The sequence below is a fragment of the Rhineura floridana genome, chromosome 2 (genome assembly GCF_030035675.1).
Source record: "Rhineura floridana isolate rRhiFlo1 chromosome 2, rRhiFlo1.hap2, whole genome shotgun sequence".
Lineage (NCBI taxonomy): Eukaryota > Metazoa > Chordata > Lepidosauria > Squamata > Rhineuridae > Rhineura > Rhineura floridana.
Window position 1 is genome coordinate 52425955 of NC_084481.1, and position 21080 is coordinate 52447034.

The 21080-nt window shown below is 49.0% G+C and overlaps 1 protein-coding gene across 1 annotated transcript; it reads right to left on the reverse strand.

The window, feature by feature from the left end:
• Positions 1-7973: 7973 nt before the first annotated feature.
• TBR1 (T-box brain transcription factor 1) lies at positions 7974-19379 on the reverse strand. Its single transcript, XM_061612937.1, has 6 exons — positions 18502-19379; positions 17182-17336; positions 16575-16696; positions 15810-15968; positions 14575-14636; positions 7974-9219 (listed from the first exon to the last, which is right to left on the reverse strand). Exons 1-6 carry the CDS (start codon positions 19377-19379, stop codon positions 8277-8279), a joined length of 2319 nt encoding a protein of 772 aa, XP_061468921.1. The 3' UTR covers positions 7974-8276.
• Positions 19380-21080: the final 1701 nt, after the last annotated feature.

Consider the following 21080-nt stretch of genomic DNA (forward strand, 5'->3'; position numbering starts at 1 on the left):
TTTTCGTTCTGTGGGGGATTGAACCTCGCCCCCACCTCGGCAGCTGAATGATAAATCAAATAAAGCGTAGAGCGCTTCACTGCAGGCCTTCTTAAACTAAAAGTACAAATCAAGCCGTAAGAAAAATTCAAGCAATCCAGCAATCCTCGGAACTTCCAGGGACAGGGCCGGCTTTACATTTACTAAATAGGCATAGTAATGTCTTTTTATACGCATTAGGCCACAGCAATCAGGATCTGAATGGACTGAAGTGTAGGAGTAAGTAAATTTGAAAACCACTCATACAAAAGTTGCAGTCCTGTGCACGTTCACTTGGGAGGGATTCCCATTAACATTGGGGGTGGGGTGGGCTTCCCGGTAAATGTGCGTGAGATTGCAGGATAAGCCACTACTGAGAAGTAAGCCCACTAATTCAACTGGACTTATCCCGAGGTAAGAGTGTATAGGGCTGCAGACCTATTCAGCTTCTGCTAAACCCAGTTGTTAACAGGAGAAAATATATGTGCGCTAAAAATTGTGAACATAATCATTATCCAAACTATTGTCAATATACAATTGCGTACACCTATACAATTAAGGTTTCTCTCTCACACGCATTCACGCGCGCCCCGCTATGTACACAAACTGTCCTAGCCCAGCAGCTATGGCTAACTCATCAGGCATCATTTCCGTACCTAGCTGTTCTTTCCAGTATGCTGATACATCTGTCAGGCATTCCCCATAAACAGTCTTGCTCTTTTGCTGAAACGGAAACATTGCTTCATTCAGGTTAGGTTTTAAAAGGCAGAAAACCCGATCTAGCTTTAATAAGAAGTTGGGTAAAAGAAGGCTACCAGTCCGTGGACTCGAGCTACTTTTTCCCTCCCTGGAAGAGGGGCTCCACAGATTGCTTACAAGGTGGTAAGCAAGACGTCCTTTCTTGCGAGGAAGATCGCCACCATCTTGGGTTTATGTTGCTTAATTCTTTCCCATGCCCGGCTAGTAAGGCCAGTTCACACACACACACCCCATCTAAAGTGCGGAAAGGAACTTTACATTGTCGTAGGGCGGAAGAGGGGAGAGCGAGCAGCCTTACGAAGTTGAGAACCAGCTCAGACGTAGCATCTTACTGACCACGTGCCCAGGGAGGCCGTGAAAATCCAGTGGGTTCTTCTGCTCCAACACTCGAGCTCTTCCTACCCCCCCCATCTGAAAGTTAATCAGTCTCTTCTCAGCTAGAAACTGCAATCAAGCCTCTAAGATCTTCTGGATACTCCCTTGACTACAAAACACAACAAAAAGGTGGTAGTGGTTGGAAAAATGGCTTCCAAACCTTAGTGAAAAAGGGTGGGGGGGTAGAAGCTTGACTCTATGGAGATTGGAGCAGCGGCACACCCGTTTCTTCACACAGCCTTACGCACATTGCGTCTGGCAGTCCGCTGTCCCTGGTGCTGATCTTCTTCCAAAGGAAAAGAAGAGAATCTTCCTGGTCTGAAAGGGCATCCTGAAGAGAACCGTTGGGTGTCTATCATTAATGTATGATTTAACTACTGTTAGGACTATATGGCCTCTGTGGTACCTACTAACTCAAGGCTGCTGTGATTTACCACCCCTCGCTTTAACTGATCTTAAAAAAAAAAGATCACCCCAAGTGAATTAGGGGGGGAAATACTAAAAGGACATTTGCCCAGGAAAAAAAGGACTGGCCAGATGAACTAACTTCACATTTTCTAGGCCTTTATGTAACAGAAGGCTAGTGCCCTGCTCCTTTTTTGCCCCATAGCTTGCAGTTTGACCTGTATTTCGCACGACAGATGTATCCGCCCGGAAGTTACCTTATTTGGAGAGCAACATTTTAGGAACAGTGAACTATCGGGTTTATATCTCTTTCTCTTGCTGTAGTGCAATGTCCCGAACCTCCGGAAAGATTCCGTCTAGTGACTGGAACACTCGCAACTCAGGCAACTCCCTCCCTCGGGTTCCTGTTGCTGGTACTCTCTGATTTGAAGCCCAACTCTTTGAAAAAACGGATCCTTGTCATTTGCTCCATGCGTACACGCGTGTGTGTATATATCTTCTGCACTGGGCTCTGTATTCAGAGAAAATCCAGTTAAGGGCAATTTGCTAGCTGAGAAAAAAAGAAAGGAGCCAGGCAAATGACTGCACCTGCCTTCAAAGTGACACTCCTTTTGTTTTAAAAAGGACAAACAACAAAAACACTAGGTCTCGATCAAAAATGGATTTTCTATACTGAGCGATCATTCATTATAACAATTATTTACTCATTCACAAAGATAAACATTCATTATATAACAATTATGTACTCATTCATAAAGATCAACATTTATGGTGAACAAAAACTAAACATAAAAATAAAATATTGGTGTGGAAATCTGGAACATGTATTGTTTCTGATGCGTCTGCCTCAAGCTATGGATTTCTTTTGGGTGCTACTGTCCCAAAGCGCGAAGACACATTTGCTTCAATGGTTTACCATCTCCTACCACAAACACGCCAGATTTGAGTGAGAGTATCTCTTGGACAAATAAGTATAGCTGTTCGTTTGGGTTTTTGTTTTTTTTAAACCAGGACCCCAAAGCTTCTTGCTTCCCTTTCCTAATACTACCCACAGTGTCAGCGAGGGGGCATCGCTAAGAAAGAAGGTAGACGTCCCCCACCTGTTCCTCCTCCAGCGTGTGGCCTGTATTGTGGAGAGAACCAGAGTGTCTGAAGGACAGTGAGCTTGGATTCCAAACTCTGCTCAGACATGGAAGTACGTGATGCCTTTCATCTGAAATGAACGAACGAATGTTCTGCCTATGTGCTTAGTTTCCCATGTGTAAAACTAGAACAAAAATCACTTACTTCACCCAGAAGGCATACAAAATAAAGCCTCCTGATGTTGTGCACACCATGAACCGCATGCTCTTAAGTGAATTTCCATTCATTTCAGTAGGATTTAAGTTCAAGCGACGTTCTGAGGACTGCAGTTTAAGAATGCTGTGAGAGATTGTATTGCAAACTGTCCTCAACTCTTGAGGGATGGCTAGACAAGAAATCTAAAATTGCTATTTAAACTTTAGTCTCAGTAATAACAATTAATAAAGCTAATTGTGAAATATGGTTAATTGCTATGTATAATTATAGTTAATAAAGATATTAACTGTAATGGTACGATTTAACAGCCGTGGTGTTTTCCCAGAACATTTCCAATTTTCTGATAGGGCTGCCGTTTCTGGACTACATAAAGTACTTTCCTGAAGTAACCGTAACGCTTTAGAATACTTGGTCACTGGTAGGTAATATAACACATTTTAGAGGGGGGGTTTCACTGTTGCTCTATTTCAAGGTGTCCTTTCGTTAACAGTAATAACATCCCGCAATTCGTGACAAACCAACTAAGAGTCCCTGCAGAGCCGCCTAGTGGCCAGTCGTAGTATCACAGGACACTTCCCAGCAGTCAGAGTTCCGGCTCTCTCTGCGCATTGTTTACATTTTTGACGCTCTCTCTTTCCTCAAACGTTAGAATTTTCTTTTTTATGTAAGACATAAAGCTACTGGGAGTCCAAGTGGCCTGAAATCTAGGAAACCCGTAGGTTTCCTTATCGGGCAACAGCAGGTAGCTCACCTGAACGATCCTGAGGATGTCTGCAACCGGCAGAAGTGGAAGGCTTCGTTCCGCCTGCTGTGGAAGGAAGGAGACGGAGGTGGGCCTTCACGGATGCTCTCCGGGCTAGTTCAAAAGCCTACATAGAAATAGATCGTCACCCCCGCTGCCTTCCTTCTCAGAGCCGCGGCGGACGAGTACAGGAGGGGAACGGAAGACCATCCTGAATTAATGAAACACTTTCCAACTTGTGGGATGGTAGGGAAAGCCGCGACAGACCACTGAACTTGAGCCTTTGCTCTCTTACAAGCATCCTTCTCCACCGGAGCAAACCCGGCGTCAATGGCAACTGAGTTCAAGGGCTCCGGACTGCGATTCTTCCCCCACCTCCACACCCCCGTCAAAAAAACCACACACACACAAAAAAACACCGGCAGATGCCAGAAGCATCATTTCCCCTAAAAGTAACTAATATCCTGATGCATATTAGCCTACCACGGTTTTCTTAGCGCTGGCGAAATTAGTTGCATGGTGGGGCAGGGAATTAAGCGTGTTTGCTCAGGTAGCAACGCAAAACTGTGAATGTAGAAGTACAAAAAAAATAGTAATGGTCGTTTTCGAAACGGGGGAGTAGGTGGGATGTGAAGTACTTTGCGTGGGGCAGAGAAGATCAGAGGCTTCCGCTCCACTTGTTAGGGATTCCTCCCCCCCCTAAAAAATACCTTTTCCTTACTCTTTCCTTACTCAGCTTGCCAAAATCTCCTACAAGGCCAGCGTGCTGTGTTCAAAGACCCTCTTAACGTTTTGCCAGGTTTTATTATGCTTGTTGCACACAGACAATACAAACGGGCGAAAAACCAAAACATTTTTTCCAGTGGAGTTTGCAACTTGTAGAAATAATTATTCAAGTGCACAGACATAACAGGAACATTTTTTTCTTTTTGCTTGTTTGTTTTTTTTAAAAAAAATCACGACAATCATTTACAGAAGAGCCAAAAAATATACACACGATTAAGACCCTGATTTTCTATTTGTAGGAACTTTTCCCCCGTCGATTGGAATCTAGAGTTAATAGTTTTGCCTGATGCATATTTCAAGGTTCTCCCCCCCCTCCCGCACCATATCAAAAATGGGTTGATCATATAGATTTCCTACACAAAATTCGAAGACTGGCTACTCTACATCAACAAGAGGTTGGGGGAGCGGGGAAGACTCGAGCGAGTACTAAATGCTCAAATGAACTGAAAAACTAAAAAGGAAAGGAAAAGGAAACCATTCTTAACTGGCACCGCCTAGTCTATTATTTCTCAGGAAGGCTGTTTTCGGGTACTTACGTTTGCATTAAAAATATAAATAAAAAATTTAAAAATCCAAACCAGATGCAATTCTTTAAAAATGTACAGCTCACGAAGTCATCTTCACTGGACTACACTATGGGTACCAACAAGTCAGTCTATTATCGGTTGTAACTTGTTCATTACAAAGATTTACAGCAATAGAAATCAAATGCAGGGGGGGACAAAAATGGGAAGGGGGGACAGAAAGAGAGAAAAAGCGAAGAAATCGAATGGCCTCTGTCGGGGAGCCAGGAATGGACCCGGGGGAAGGATCATGGAGAAGAGCAGGGGGAGGAGATGGTGCATGTAAATAACTAGTGAGTCGGATCCAAATGTTCAATGGGTGCGTTTGCAACGAATTGATTCGTTCATTCATTCACTGACACCTATTTAAAATGTGGGCATTTAGATCGCTTTTAACTGGGCTGGCTTTTCTTAAAAGAGTGTTCTCAGCATTGCTGGTACCTATTTCACATTCATAAAGTGTTGCCTAAATCAATCTAAGATCTTAAGCGAGGATTTAGTAGGGCTCTTGTCTCAGTCAATGCGTTGGATAACACTGTAAATCCCACTGATTTACTGCATTAAGCACATGATTAGCCAGTAACCACATGCTTAACTTCCCCATTAGAATGAACTGGATCTTAAAACGCGTTTAATATTCAGCCTATTCCTATCCATCTCTATGCAATAGTAGTCCCATCGTACAAGGGTGCATAACAGTGTTATTAATCTTTATTTCCAGCACCCTGATCCTAAACATGCTCAGAGGACGAAAGTCAGGGCGAGACCCATTGACATGGGCGAGGAACAGTGTGCTTATAAATGCTGCAATCCTAAACGTGCTTACTACCGAGTGCATTGGAGTCAAGAGGGATTTACTGGCTATGATCCTATACACACTTACCTAGAAGTATCATTGACTTATTCCTGAGTAGACATGTAAAGGATTACACAGTTCCTTTCCAAGGACTAGATTTTAGAATCTAGCCGCTGCCAATCCTATTGATTTATTAAATGATGCTCGGAAGCACCTAACAATTGTTTCAAAATTGCACTCACTATGGGAAAGGAAGGCCCACGGGGACTTTATTTTTAATCCCTTTGGTGGGGATGTTGGTATTGTTGTTATTATTGCGCCATCTGTGTACATAACGCTTTGCAAACTGTGCTCCTAACAATACAGATTCGGACAAAACTCCTTTTGAAATTAGTGGGATTTACTAGTAAATCCCTGCAGGATCCGGATGAAACTCCAGCAACACAAAATAGATGGGTTGCAGCCACACTGAAAGAGCTGTCCATCCAGATCCTGTGCATGGTCACTCAGAAGATCTCACTGACTTGATTGGGACTTATTTCCAAGTAAGTGCGCATGGGATCGCAAATAAGTTCAGTAAGAGGGATTTAACCGCATTCTTAACTGTCCACAGAAACAAATTAAGATTTAGGCTGCAATCCTTAACACAGCTACGAGAGAGCAAGCCCCAGAGAAGACACTGGAACTGGGGAAGCATGCCTAGTTTGCCCTGTTAGCCTGCAATCCTATGCGCACACATAAGGAAGAAGCCAGAGAAGGACCTCTTGAGATTTACTCCTGAGTACACATGACCAGGATTGTGCTGTAAGCTTGGCTGGATCGCACTTAAAGAAGTTATTATGCATCTTACACTAAAATTGCAGTCCTATAAACATTTACTGGGGGTATCCTGCACTGACTTTAGTAAGCTCTTGGGCAAGCAAAATTACACACCACACCGCGTCATTTCACTGCGAAACAGCTAAGTACTCCCTTAACTAGTTCATACTAAAATCATTGTGACGTGAAAAGTGTTTAACTTTGGCTGGATAGTGCCCAAAGCGATGTTTCTAAAACCCTTTGAGGCTGACGTGCCAATTAAACTCCACCACCCAGAAAACCGGAGTTCTGTGAAACTTACTTCCATAAAAACGTAAGTACTAGGGCGTTAAATTTACGGATGTCTGCATGAACTTCATTCTGTATTCAGGCCTAACTTTATTCATTTTATTATTGTAGTTTTAATTTCCATACCAGTGTCGTTGGGAAGCCGTTTCCAACACACGTTGGAAAAGGGGCATATATAGTTAAAAACAAAACAAAAACAAAACCCTTTGTATGGGTATGAAATACAGTCATGAGTGTGCATAATTACATGTCTCAAAAGGGGCAAAAATATATTTTCCACTAAATTCACTAACATTCCGCTAACATTCATCTCCACCCGTTAGAAAGCTTTGAATCCCTTTTCTTTTCTTTCTTCTTATTGGCATCTTCCCCTCCCCCATGGAACACAAGCAGAGAGACAGGGAAATAGTATTAGGGTAAGGACGCTTAGGATTGCAGCCAAAAAACAAATAACTGAATAGGTATTTAGGGAGAGGGGAGCCATGAGAATCCAAGCGTAAATTTGCTTTCAAACCCTTTAATGCCCCACACAAGGTCTCGCTGTTTGTCCAGCCTCACACTCCGCACGAATCAGCTCAGAATAAGTGTTGTCATTGCGGGATCATTTCCACAACACGGCGAGTCCGCTCCTAACTAAGGCTGCAGCCTGCAGTGCCGTTCAGCCTCACCTGGGAGTAAGCCTCACGGACCGCAGCGTGGGGACTTCCTTCCGAATTAAATGCTCAAGGGTTGCGCTGCAACCTGTAGATAGGATAGCAGTTTTAGGATACTGGTTAGGATCCGCAATTCTGCCCGGGCGGAATGGGTTTAAGGGAGGGAAGGAATCCCGCACACCCGTTAACCACCTTGACTGCAAGCACCAGTTCACACAAGCTGGTTAATATTCTCCTTTCCTTGATGCGACCGTGTACCCCTTTCCCGGGGTAATAGTCATCAAGGAAACTGGAATATTCTGTCTGCGCCTTACTTATACCTACACGTGTTTGGGATCTGGGTTCAAAGCAAACAAAAAAAGGCGTCCTGTGGTCCCGTTGCTTTGGCCAGGGGCAAAGCCATAAAATGAGCTGTGCTTGCGGATTGAAGGGTTGGGGCCCTGGGAAGGGAGAGGAAAAAAGAGCGATGGAGAAAGAAGTGACATGATTTTTCGCCCTTCATTGCGCGCGCAGATCCATCCACCTCCCGTTGCGAAACCAAAGGGGGTTTAGAATGGACATGCGGTTTGCGCTCTTCTGTGTATGAGAGAGAGAGAGAGAGAGAGAGACTGCGCGTGCGCGGGGTAGATGGCGGGGCTGGAGAAAGAGGTACACTCGAGTGCAGTTGCTAACTAGAGCTCAACCTCTTGCGCAGCGCCAAACGAAAGCTCTTTCGGAAGGAATTGGCGGGGAAAGGAGAGTAGGCGGGGAGGCGTGGCCAAAGGGCAGAGGCTCTAGCTGTGCGAGTAGAAGCCGTAGTAGCCGATGTCCTTGGCGCAGGTCTTGTCGCAGTCCCGGGGGGCCAAGGCGGGCTCGCTCTTGAGTGGCGACGAGCTCTCGGAGGCAGGCGTACCCGCCGGGGAGAGCCGCCGGCGCTTAGCCTGCTCGTAAATCCCAGAGTCGGTGGAGTCGATGGACTTGATGGACGAGGGAGTCTCGATCCAGCTCGAGTCGGACAAGTCCTTGGGGGGCTTGGAGTCCTCCGGGGGCTGCCCGGTGGCGGGAGGCGGCGGCGGCGCCACCAAAGGGGAGCGCTCGGGAGGCGCCAGGCTGTCGGGCTCCTCGCCGCCGCCGGCCCCTGCGGGCAAATAGGGGTTGCCCCCGGCGCGAGCGCTGCTGCTGCTGCTATTGGGCCAGCACGACAAGGACTTGGCGCAATACTGGGGCGGGCTGCGCGCCCCCCAGCCCGACGGGTCCGGGTAGTAGCCGAGCGGGCGGGCGGTGCAGCCAGCCGCCTGCAGGGGGAGCGCTTTGACGCCGGCTGCCGCGTACGACAAGAGGGTCGCGGCGTTTCCCGCCAAATCTCCCGCAGGGTCGTAGGCTGAGGCGGCGGCGGCGAAGTCCAGCCTGTTATTGGCGGGCGTGACGAACCAGCGCTGAGGAGAAGGCGCGCCGGGCTCCTCGGCTTGCTGCGGGGACAGCAGCCCGTTCGGGTGGGGCACGCCTCGCTCCGGCACGGGCCCGCCTGGTCCCACGCCTGCTCCGGCGCCGGCCCCTGGGTGATGGTGATGGTGGTGGAAGCCGCGGGACTTGGCGTAGTTGCTGACGAACTGGTCCTGCAGGAAGGAGCCGGCCGCGGCTGCCGCCATGGCGTAGCGGGCACCTGGCACGATCTGCGAGCGGGGGGAGTCGTTGGGCGACGGGGTCAGGCGGTCCATGTCGCAGCCGGTGTAGATCCTGTGGGAAGGGAGGGGAGGAAGAAAAACAATGTGGGTGGCCAGCCTGGGCGAAAAGGTATAGAGCTATGGATTCTCTCTGTCCCCTCCCCCCCCCAAAAAAACCCCACAACGCCAAGAGAGCCAACATGAACGAGGAACTAGGCTCAAGTCCTTCCTCAACTGGGTCGGAGTCATCAGGCCAGTCGTTATGGCACAACCTAAGGTCATAATGAGGATAAAGTAGTGGGGGTGGGGGTTGTGTACTCATCTTTCAGCTACAGTATCTGGATCATCATCATCATTAGGATTCAACCTACGAGTTAAATCCTGAACCCTATTTCTGCTGCCCCAGTAGGGTTGAGTTGAGGAAGCTGTGGCCCTCTAGCTGTTCTTGGACTCCAACTCCCATCAGCCCCAGCCAGCGTGCCGATAGTCAGCGATGATGGGAATTGGAGGGCCACAGATTGTCCATTCCTGGTGTAGGGTGGGCTCTGTCAAGTCTTCGTGAAAAGAGTACGTCTGAGCATGTGCCGAGTGCCCTTTCTAGTGATCCTCTTCAACCACGCCACCACTTCCCAGTTCCACACAGTGGCATGATGGAGGAGAGCCTCTGGGCGATAGGACACGGCTTCCGAGGCAGGCTTGTGCTTGGCTTGTCGCTCCCCTCCTTTAAGGCCCCTTTGCCGTTCTCCCACAACAGTAATTGTGGCAACTATCATTTCTGCTTGTCTGACGTCTTTTGAAAGCACAGAAGTCCGGGGCTGGGGGAAGGGAGTAAGATACCAAATAGACTTAAGCCTAGGACCCCTTTAAGTTTCAGTAAGTTAAACGTCAGACTCTACTATAAAATGAAACCGGGTAATTTAAGAACCCTTGGGTCCCAAAATAAAATGAATAGAAAGGGCAAGTCTCGGAATGGGTCCCCCTCCCTCAGATTTCATATATATTAATGGTTTGGGCTAGAAACATTGGGAGGGTCTTCTGAAGGGAGGGGGAGTTCATCTGTGCTTGGCAACCGTTACTGGACAAAAGCCCCGGACAGCGTCCCCCAACCTAGGGTTGATGGGAATTGTAGTCCAAAACAAATAGAGGACGCCACGTTGGGAAGGGCTGTTCTAGGCAAATAGGGACCATCAATAAGGGACAGGACCTTCGACAAGGGCCTCTCGCCTCCAGACTCTTGAGAAGTGGAAGGCTCTGAGAGAGGGGTTGCCTCCGCAGAATCAAGCACATGCCCTTGGGAATCAAGGAAACCAGGGACTAAATCTCAGAGGGCATCCAGCGGCAGAGGTGCCAGTAGAAACTGGAGATAAATTTGCATCCACACGAAGGGTGGGTTGATAACCAATACTTTAGCCAGGACCCGACGGGAGTCACGGGAGGTCCAGAGCATTAACGTAAAGAGAAATCCACAACACAAGCTCTAAGAAAGCGCCTGGATTTTCATTCTGGAGCCTTCAGCCAGAGTACAGAGGATCCAGAAACTGGAGCATGAACAATCCTAAAACCTCTGAATCTAGAACTAGAGCCTGAGCCTGCAATCTTAAGCACAGCTACCGGAGGAGGAAGTTCCATTGACCTCAACGGGACTTAATTCCGAGTAATCATGATTAGGATTGTAGTGCGCAACTGTGGGACAAATGAGCCCAGAAAGGGTCGATACTGGGGGGGGGGAGAGAGAGAGAGAGACTAGAGGAGTCATGTGGCCGGACATTTTGAGAGCCCCAAACGGCTACAATCTTCAAAATACATATGGGCACTCTTATTGCAAAGCGCTGCACTTTTATAAGGCATAAGACATCTCCCTTTTCCAGAAAACGCTGCTTGATTACTTCACTGAACAGTCAAATATGGGGAGAGGGGAAGTTGAGATCAAGGGGATTAATTTTGCGGAGACAAGCCAGCAGAGAGGAAAGCCTATCTTTCTGCCCCGTGGATCAAGGAAACAGGATAGACCAAGAGACTTTACAAAAATTAGGGGACCCGGAACCCTGAAAGTAATCTGGAACCTCCCACAAAAAGGCTGCATGCCTAACCCCTTAAATCAACGGAGCCCCTGGATAATGAGAAGCCTAGAGCTTCAGACAAGGCAGCGCACCTGGAGATCCAGAGAGGAAGAGGATCGCTGCCTGGCTTGGAGCCCAGAATCCAATCAACTGAGTCCTCGTCTGCTTGAAAACTAACCCACACAAGGAAACATTGGATTATGTCAGATTCACTAAAGTACACGTACGACTTTTGTTTTAAAAGGCGTCCTTTTGAAAAGGCACGAGGGGAAAGGGGGCGGGGAGAAAGCTAGACTGAAATTTTCCCTGGCCAGATGTATATATTTCCAGTTACAAAAAATAATAATAACCCAACAGCGTGCAAAGGTTAAGGCTGGATTTATATTTTATTTTAAACAAGGCACCCCACCCGTCCTCCAAGAATAAGTCTGCCAGTGGGACAAATTGACGCAAGCCCAAATACACTCAACAGGTCCTCCGGGGCCATTTGTAGCAAACAGCAGGCAAGGCAGCCTCTGAACATTTCCGTGAATAGGCTGCTTAACGAGCTGAGTGCCAGCAGCTGTGTGTGAGAGAGAGCGAGAGAACGCGAGAGATGGATAGCAGCGAGGCAGCGTTCAATCGAAATCGCTCGGATCATCAAGTGCCTGTTGAGGGCATTTTAGGGGGCAGGCACATGATCACACCCTTTTAGTCTGGATTAATCAATCCGGACGAGTTTCCAGCCCCTGTTATTCTCTTCTCGCGGTTGCTAATAGTTTTAATAAACGATGTATCGTCGTGTGATGAAAACGAACAGATCTATAGCACAGGGCGCAGGAAGCAAGCTAGAACGAATCCCGCACATTGCTCTCGAACTACTGTTTTGTGTAGGACGCCCTCTGCGTAATGAGTGGCGAAGGCCCGCACCGATTTAACTCTGTTGACTTGCTTCCTGTTTCTCTGGATGACCTTCTGGAGCTTGTTCTGGCGACCAGGGCTGTTTACATCACACGCTGATTTTAATAATCTAGAAACTTTCGAAACCAATCAGCCATTGGAAGCCGGGGAGGGGAGAGAGCCGGCTCCCCGCTTTTCGTCAATCACCCCGACTGAGCGTAGAAAGGGATGGTTGAAGCGTGCGAAGAAAGAACTACTCCTTGCCGCTGCGGCTAGGATTGCTCCAGGGCGCGCCTGGAGAAGGGGGAGGGCAAGTGGCAAATAACTTCGCTTCCATCGTAGGGGCGTTGAGTATCTCTTTACACATGGAAAGATAGACTTTAGGGAAAACTCTTTCGCGCCCCAAAATGAGTTACCAAAGAAGTGCGGGGGGGGCTTCCTGTGCTTCAGTCCCCAGGCATGGCACAGTTGTCCCTCCCACGTCTGGAAGGCCCTAGCTGGGTAGCTATTTCTCCCATTTAAAAAGCCAAAACCCGACGGGCACAGATAGACTTACTCGGGGTTGGCATATTCTTTTTTTCTCCTGGACAGTCATGGAAACCTCTGGATTGCTTGGTGACTACTCTCCATTAACCTGCCATCCCTTGCACACTTACCTGGGAATAAACCCCACTGCACCCAGCAGGAATAACTTCCGAGTACCTAACCCACATACCCACACACGGGATTGGGCTGCTGGCCTTCTGGAGTCCTCCCGGGCCTCCAGCAGCAGCGCAAGGCGGCCTTAACTCGACAAGGAGAAAGCTTCTCCTTTCCTCTGAGGCCTAAAACTCTTTCAGTTGCAGCCCCTCTAGCCATGCTGCCCCCTCCCTTGCAACTTCAGGCCCAGATCTGCAGATCGGATGAATGTCATGGATGAGTCAGAATCTCGGATGGGGCTTTTTTTGGGGGGGGGGAGGATCACAGTCATGTTGCGTAGGGGGGGGGGTATAGGAAACAGAAGCGAGTCGCGTTTTCCTCTAAGATCGATTTTAGCTGATGGGAAGCCAAGAGTTGAAATCAGGGTCTTGGAAGTCACCGAGAGCTTCGCGAGAAGTCTAAAAACATAGCTCACAATCTGAGGCTAGACCTGGACCTAATTGGTAGTGCCCAGAAGAAAGAAAAGCCAATGTTAGCCGAAGGTCGTCTATAAGGCCAGTCTCTGTTCCTGAGGGAACAGGCAAGCTCTGACGTTACCCAGAATTCTTCAGTGCGGTTGGTGAGAATCTCTGGGTAACTGGAAGACCTGGCTAAGCCCTTAACCTATTTTGCACTTTTTTATTTGATCGGGTTTCTAACGCTCGTTATTCGAATGGCTTCTTGTGTTTTGGGGGGGACTATAGACGGTCTTTTATGGCAAACTTCTGATTAGATAGAATTCTGGTTCTGGCTAGACAACAGCATTTTCCCTCTCCTCTACTTTTGTTGAAAAATTAACAATGTCAGTATTGGGGAAAGGGTGGGATATAAAACAAACAAACAAACAAACCGTCCAGCTGAGCATTTATCCGTGCAAGGGGCAGTCAGCTATCAGTCGAACCTTAAACCACTGTCCATAGTCAGCTATTTTAGAAAGCAAAACCCGAGAAACATCACAGGATAGGGCTGTTCTTTTAAAGAGAAGCGATAACTTTTCAGTCTTTAACAGTGCAACCTTAAGCAGATTTACTCCGATCCCAAGGAAGATCCATTCAAATTAATGGGACTTACTCCTTAGGAAAGTGGGCTTGGGATCACTGCGGTTGGGTCAAGTCTCGATAAGAACTTCCGGACTGGCGAATTCGTTGGGTTTACCGGGCCCTCATATTTTTCTTGCCTAATCTACCTCACAAGGTTGTTTCGTGGTTGAGGAAGGGCGGGATACAAAGGTGAGAGGACTGATAGTAGGTAGGTAAATATTCCTTTTCAACCCAAAGCATTCGGGATCGTTTCATTCGCAGAAGGAATTGACCCCCTCTTCCATAAGTCTATCAATAGGCACAGTGCGCCCTACGGCACGGGGCACGGGTCAACCCACAGAACTGACGTCATGCCTCCAAAAAAAGTACGACTGTCCCTAGTGGGGATCAGGTAAACAAAAGAGATGAAAGGCACACCTGTCCTTTGGCCTCCTCCTCAGGCGCCAAAACATGGGATCAGTTAGCCCGTTGGTCCACCTGCGCGCACTGCCCAGAGCATTCGCGACCTAGTTTGCCAGCTCCTGCTAGGGCGGTGGGTACCAGGTTCCTTAGCAAGTCTGAATTATCGAACAGCCACGCCAAAGGGGGGGTATACAGTTTTCAGGAGCCCAGCATTTCGTTCCTCTTTGGGGAAGCCGAAAAGGCAAGGGACGTATAAACAAAGCGTTCTTTTCAAGCGAGCTATCCCAACCGAAACATTTCTATTCTAGTTGTCAGCAGAGAATACCTATATCTATATATTTTAAAAAGACTCAAGTCCATTTAACTTACGTGTCATAGTTGTCTCGAAAGCCTTTTGCAAAAGGGTTGTGATCTATCTTCAGCTGTGTGATCTGCAGAGGGGAGGGAAACAAAAGTGTTCAGTGTGCGCATTGGAGAGCACATTCTATACGGGAGACAAATACATCAGCATCATTATCATTATTTAAAGCGGGGATTCGGTCGTTTCATTTTGGGATTGCCACTCTTAACAGGAAAGAGGCTGACAATAATGACAGGAGCACCGAAGGACACTCCAACACACTCCTTATCCGACGAATGTCATTACTTTGTTGGGATAAAATATTTTAACTTAACTTTCACCTGCAGTTTTTTTGCAGCTCAGCGTAAAAACGCTTCCCTTTTCCACATGCAGATGATTCTGCGTTCTGGCCATTCAAATTATCCCTCCTGAGCACAGATCAAGGCATGGATCCTACCCACACTCACTTCGGGATGACTCCCATTCCCAGTAAGCTCTGCATAGGATCGGGCTGCAAAGGTGGCTAACATCGAGTCACGTGCTCAGCAGTGCCGGGGCGGGGGCAGATCTCCACCCAAGAGACTGGTATTTAGATGAAAACAAGAAGAAACCATTGAAGCCAAATTGTTGGCCAGAGATTTGTGAAATTACACGGACGGTGCGGCATCCTAGCCAGGTCTACGGAGAAGCAAGTTCCACGGAGTTCAGTGGGGCTGGATTCCCGGTAAGCGCGGCTAGGATTGCAGCCGAACGCACTAATCTGTGCTGACAGGCAAGTGGTTGAAAAAGCAGCACAGCAAGGCAAGACCCATCGATTTACTCGTTATGCAGTTGGACACGGGCAAGTTCGAATAGGGGGTGTGTGTTTTAATATATGCAGTATCTGCCCTAGGACTTATCAAATGGCCAAAGCAGATTGACCAACGCTGAAAGGGAAGTCACCGTACCTGAGGCTGAAAGCGGTCTTTTGCTTCCTTTGAACATCTAATTATTCTCCCAGAACGAGGAGGACATGATTCGTATTTTTAAATTAAAATCGTCATCATCATCGGGGAGGGGAGGCCAAGATCCTTCCCCGAAGATGGTTTTCGGGGGCTCGGAACCCTATACCGGACCTCAGCTGCGGAGAAAGCAACCCATTCCCCTAGAACCAACCCCTTGATGCTCTGGGAAACCCGGCCCTCTCTCCGTCGCCCACCCCGCCGCCGCGGACCCCTGCGGCTCTCCCCCCGGCTTCGGTGAGGGAAAAGACAGCACTCTTTACATCGGTGTTCTGGTAGGCGGTGACGGCGATGAACTGGGTCTCCGGGAAGGTGAAGGTTTGCACCCGGCCGGGCTGGCTGGTGTCCTCCGTGCCGTCTTCGTTCACCTCCACCACGTGCAAGCGGGGCTGGTATTTGTGGAGGGATTGCAGGACCACCATCTGCGGGCGCAGAAGAAAGGGAGGATGAGTGGTCAGGCTTGGCCGTGTGGGTAGCTTCTCAGGGGGAGAAAAGCCAGGAGAAAGGAGACATCCACCCGGGGATGGCCGTCTCGCAATGCCTGACAACCAGCAACGGAGGGGCCAACGTGGATCCAAGATCTTGGTTTCTCACGCACACACCCTCATCGTCACTACCCACCCGGCCAGCTCACCTTCGGGGATAAGCTGCGGGTTTCACCGGCCTCCCAGATTCCCCCTCGCTGTTCTCCCCCAATCCCGCCTCGGTTTTTGTGACTTTACTCTGAGATTTTATTTTTTTGTCTATCTGGGTTTTCCTTTTGAAACCGAAACCAGATCAACTCTGCTCGGTTTCTGCTACGCAACGGAGAGGGCGAGAGGAGCAGGGAAAGGGAGGTCTACGAGCCGCCACCCTTTTCAAGGGTCTGAGCGCGATGCGGCTGCAGGAAGGAAGGGAAAGCTCCTTGGCTCCGCAAGGAGAAGCCGAAGGGGTTCTCCTGCAGTCCCAGAGCGTAGCCGCGGATCGGCTGCGGGCAAAATCGAAAAAGAGCGCTTCTCTCTCTCTCACTCGCTCTGGCCCGGACTGACCTGCCCGTTGTTGTTGGAGGCGCCTTTATTGTTGGTCAATTTCAGTTTCCCAAAGGAGATTTCCTGGCGCATCCAGTGCGCTCCCGTGTTGGGGGAGTCCGGGTGCATATAGACGCGATTTCCTGAAGACGAGAGACACACAGAGAGGCAGATCGAATCCGTTCGAAAAGAAAAAGACCACTTGGAAAGAAAGGAATCCACGCCATGCGCGTCTCCCCTCCTCCCCCCTTCACAGATGGCTCCATTAAATCCCCCTGGAAATTGCCGCCGGCGGCGATTTCCCTTCGCTTATTTTTACTTGATTTAAAAAAAATAATCTCAAAACGGGGAAGGATTAAAATAGCTAACACACACACATAGAGGGAAAATAAATATAAAAGTCCTTTTCCTCTGCCCGTCCTCACCAGGCTTTCCAAGGGCCCCTTCCCTTGGCGTAGCCTCATCGGTCTAAGCCGGTCCACCAAGGCTCTAATTAGGCCTTCTCACCTAAACGAAGTGCGTGCGTGCGTGTGTGTGTCTGTGTGTGTGTTTGCGCGTGCGTGTGTATGAAGAGTGAGGAGAAAGAGTTGCGGGGGGAAGCAAACGTGTTAATTGGGTAAGGACTTGCCTTGTACATTGGTGTCCGCTTTGCCGCAAGGCACCCATTTGCCTCCTTGAAATCTCCAGTGGTTGGGATCGGCCAGGATGACATCCACAAAAATATTGTAATGAGCCGTGGGATCCAGACCAGAAATGTTAAAACTTAAGAAAGGGAACATTCGCCTGTTTTGAGGGAGGGGGGCAGGAGAGGAGAAAAAAGTTTTTACACTGAGGAAAAAGAATAACCATCTTTTAAAAAATACATTTGATTATCCACACACCTCCTAGTAAGAGTTTGACAAGCCAGCGCTTATCTGCCTCGCCGCTTTAGCGAGTTGTGAATTGTAGTCTCATCTAAGGGTGCCTAAACATACCTAATCGAGCCGGGATGGAACCTCAGTTTTGTTTCTCTCTCTGAGGCGAAAATTGGTTTCTGCGTTTTTATATGTAGCTACAAGGCTAAGCACACTTCCAAGTAAATCCTGCTGAAATTGACGAGCATCCCTTCCCAAGAAACCGGGTTAGTACCGGGCAGTCAAACTCCCGTCCTAACCACGACGGTCTGTGTAACCAACTCCCGTCATTTCGAAATACATTTCCTCGGAAGCAAGTCCCGGTGATTTCAGTGGAATTTACTTTCAGGTCGTGCTTTTAAGGATCCGTTGGGGGGGGGGGGGCGAGAGAAGAGATGCAGCCGATCAAGCGGAATCCCGGCTGCAAAATATATTACGAGAGTAAACTCTTAGGCACGCAGGGCTGCTTCTTCTTTCTAAAGCTGCTGCCTCGCAGCAGCACCCGCTTTTCCGGGGATGAACGGCAACGGAGCACACTGTACGCTAAAAAGTGCGGTAGAAATTCTAAAGACTCGCAAAATTAATAATAATAATAATAATAATAATAATAATAATATAATTTAGTGTGAGGAAGCGAGATTTTGTAATGATTAGGGAGAAAACAATCCAGGTCTTCATGATAAAAAGGACATATTGAAATAAGAAGCACCCAAAAAGCAGATTATTATTATTATTATTATTAGCCTCTCTATTATCAGAGAGTAGCTACCAGTGCGAACTTCTCAAAGGGTTCCTGGTTTTCGATGATTTCTCAAAAAAAAAAAAAAAAAGGAAGATGGTGAAAAAAGAACAAAAAAGTTTTGAGCTGACCCAAAAGAAAGGAGGGGAATACCTTGGTTTGGAGACGAATATCTTCCCAGGGCAATGGGCTGCCGCCTTAGGTCTCTTTCTCTTTTTTCCAGTCTTGCCTCCTCCACCCTCCCGCCTTTGAGTTGCGCCTTGCTGGCATTTCTTTCTGCCCGCCGCCGCCCCACCTTCCGCCGTCCGCCGCTTACCTGCCTTGCTTGGTTATGATCATCTCGGTCTGGTGCCGGTGGAACTTCAGCCAGAGGGGCCTGTTGCATAGGTAGACCTGCGCCTTGCCCGGGACGAGCCCGGCTTGAGCGGAGGGGAACTGGTAGAAGGGCGATCCTTGGTAGGAATGGCCGTACTGCTGAGGGTAAGGGTAGCCGGCGGCCGGGTAGCCCTGAGGGGCCGAGTTGGAGAGGAGGCTGTTGTAGGCTCCGTTGGTGATGACCGGATGGTGCGCCATGTAGCGGCTGGGGCTGGCGATGGAGAAGGCGGCAGCGTGGTTGTGCTGGCCCGGGTAGGGGAACATGGTGGCGGCGGCCGGGGGAGCCGAGGCAGCGGTCGGGGGCTGGCTAGAGGAGGCTGCAGCCGCGGGCGACGAGAGCAGGTAGCGATCCGCCGCTGCCGCGGCCGCCGCTGCTGCTGCTGCTGCTGCCGCTGCCGCAGCCGCCGCCGCTCCATCGAAGGTTGGACGGAGCTGCTCCTGGCCGCCGCCGCCGTCCAAGACGACGGGCGAGAGTTTGGCGCGCTGCTGCTGCTGCTGTTGCTGTTGCTGCTGGGCGTCCCCTGGCGGGTCTTTGGAGTCAGGGAAATTGTCTGCTTCGGCCTGATTCGTCATCCCCCCCCTGGCGAGTTTTTTCAGAGGTGAACTCCTCTCCAGGTTGTCAGCGCTCGCCGAGAGGATGGCGGCGGCGGCGGCGGCGGGATGGTGGTGGTGATGATGGTGGTGGTGGTGATGCTCCTGCAAGGCAAGCTCGGATCCGCCCGCGGCAGGCGGGTAAGCGCCGCTCCCGCCGCCGCTCACATGAAGAAATTTCTTGGAGAGCATCATCGACGGAGGCGACAGACAATGCTCCAGCTGCATGGCTCCTGCCCTAGCCCGCTCCTGGCCCCAAGCAAACCCGGTGCTGCCGTGGCTTCCTTCCTCCTCCGTTCCTAAGGCCACCGCCGGCCCCTCATCCTGGGACCCCTCCTCCGCGAGGTATCCGAAGACGCTTCTCCCGCCACCCAAGGCTGGTCCCAAACTGAAGCCACGATTCCGTCTCTTTCTCCCCCCCCCCTCCAATTTCTCCCTGGGAGAAGAGATTGGCCAATTGACACCGTGCAGCAATCAGCAAAGCCACACTTTTGATCTCCCTGTTTGCCGAGCGCATGAAACGGCTCTTGCCATTGGTTAACCGCTGACTGTAATTTAATTAGATAGACATTAATTAGGATAATCACCTGGCTCCTGGTCGCGACGATCAAGGCAAATGGATGGAGAAAGGGGTTGTTTTTGTAAAAAATTATTATTATTATTATTATTGTTGTTGTTGTTATTGTTATTGCGGGAAGGGGAATGGAAAGAAAGATGTTGAGAAGGGGAGATATTGTTTGTATTTGCCAGGCAGGCTCTTAACTGTGTGACCTTTGTGGGGAGTGGGGAGGGAAAGACGTTTGGGAGCACCCTAAGGCGCTTCCCTCTCTCTCTCTCCTCTGTGCAGGAAATCAGAGAGAGGAATTGGGCTTCAGGATCAGCCCCAACCCCATCCCTCATGCAGGCCTCTTCTTCTCCACGCGGGGCTCAAGCGCCTTCGAGGTTCTATCTCCCACCCAAGAGTTACCACCAATGGTGGGATGGATCCCTTTTACCTCCAAGGCAGGTAACAGGAGCCGACCTCTGAGAGGTATTCAGCGGAGACTGGGCAGAAGCAATCGAAGAAGGCCCCGCCCTCTTCTGGTGAAGGATTGGGCAGGCCACTCTTCACGCCCGGGTTAGCACGACTTTACCACTTTACCACGGGGTAAAAATGGCCAGCCACTCCTACAACGCTGGAGGGCTTGAGGACATGTCAGTTTCACTTCCCTCCCCGTCTGCTGTGCCTTGCTTTTAAATAAGAATAACTAACTCCCGCCTCATTTCCGCCCCCTCCCCCCTGCTCTGTCCAAACCAAACATTGCCTACCAGCATATCTAAGTAACTACGGGGGGGGGGGTTGTTAGAAGGCAAAAAACCTTCTTTTTCTTCATCCATGTACGTCCCAGGAATTGTTTCCTTTCCGTTTTGAAATAATCATAAGCTGAAGTGCCTTAATGTATTAGCCTTGATGTTTAGGGGTCCTTTAGTAAATAAATATTTTATCTGCTCGCATGAATGCGGGGGAGATTATCAGGGAAAACCAGCGCACAAGGCATCAATCTCTAGTAAGAAAGCCAGACTCTCTTTCTCTCGCTCTCTCCACCGCTGCGTTCATCCCGCTTGTGTCCTTTCAGTGTTTTTGAATATTTTTTCTTTCACGGGGAGATCTCTTCTGCGATAACAAAAAAGGTTGTCACAAGTAATTACCTGAATTTTGTAGGAATAAATTAACATGCTGCTAGAATCAGAGAATAGATGTTCCAAAACGCACCTTAAAAGAGAGGGTTTTTTTAAAAAAAATCCAGGCTTAATGAAGGCCCCTTGGTTTCAAACAGGAGACCTTTGCCCTGAAATCAACGGGCCATGCAGCGCTGTCCTATTCGTTGTGGCTCAAGGGTAAATCCCTACATGAGAATGTGCTTTGGATTCCAGCTTGAACATGGCTTT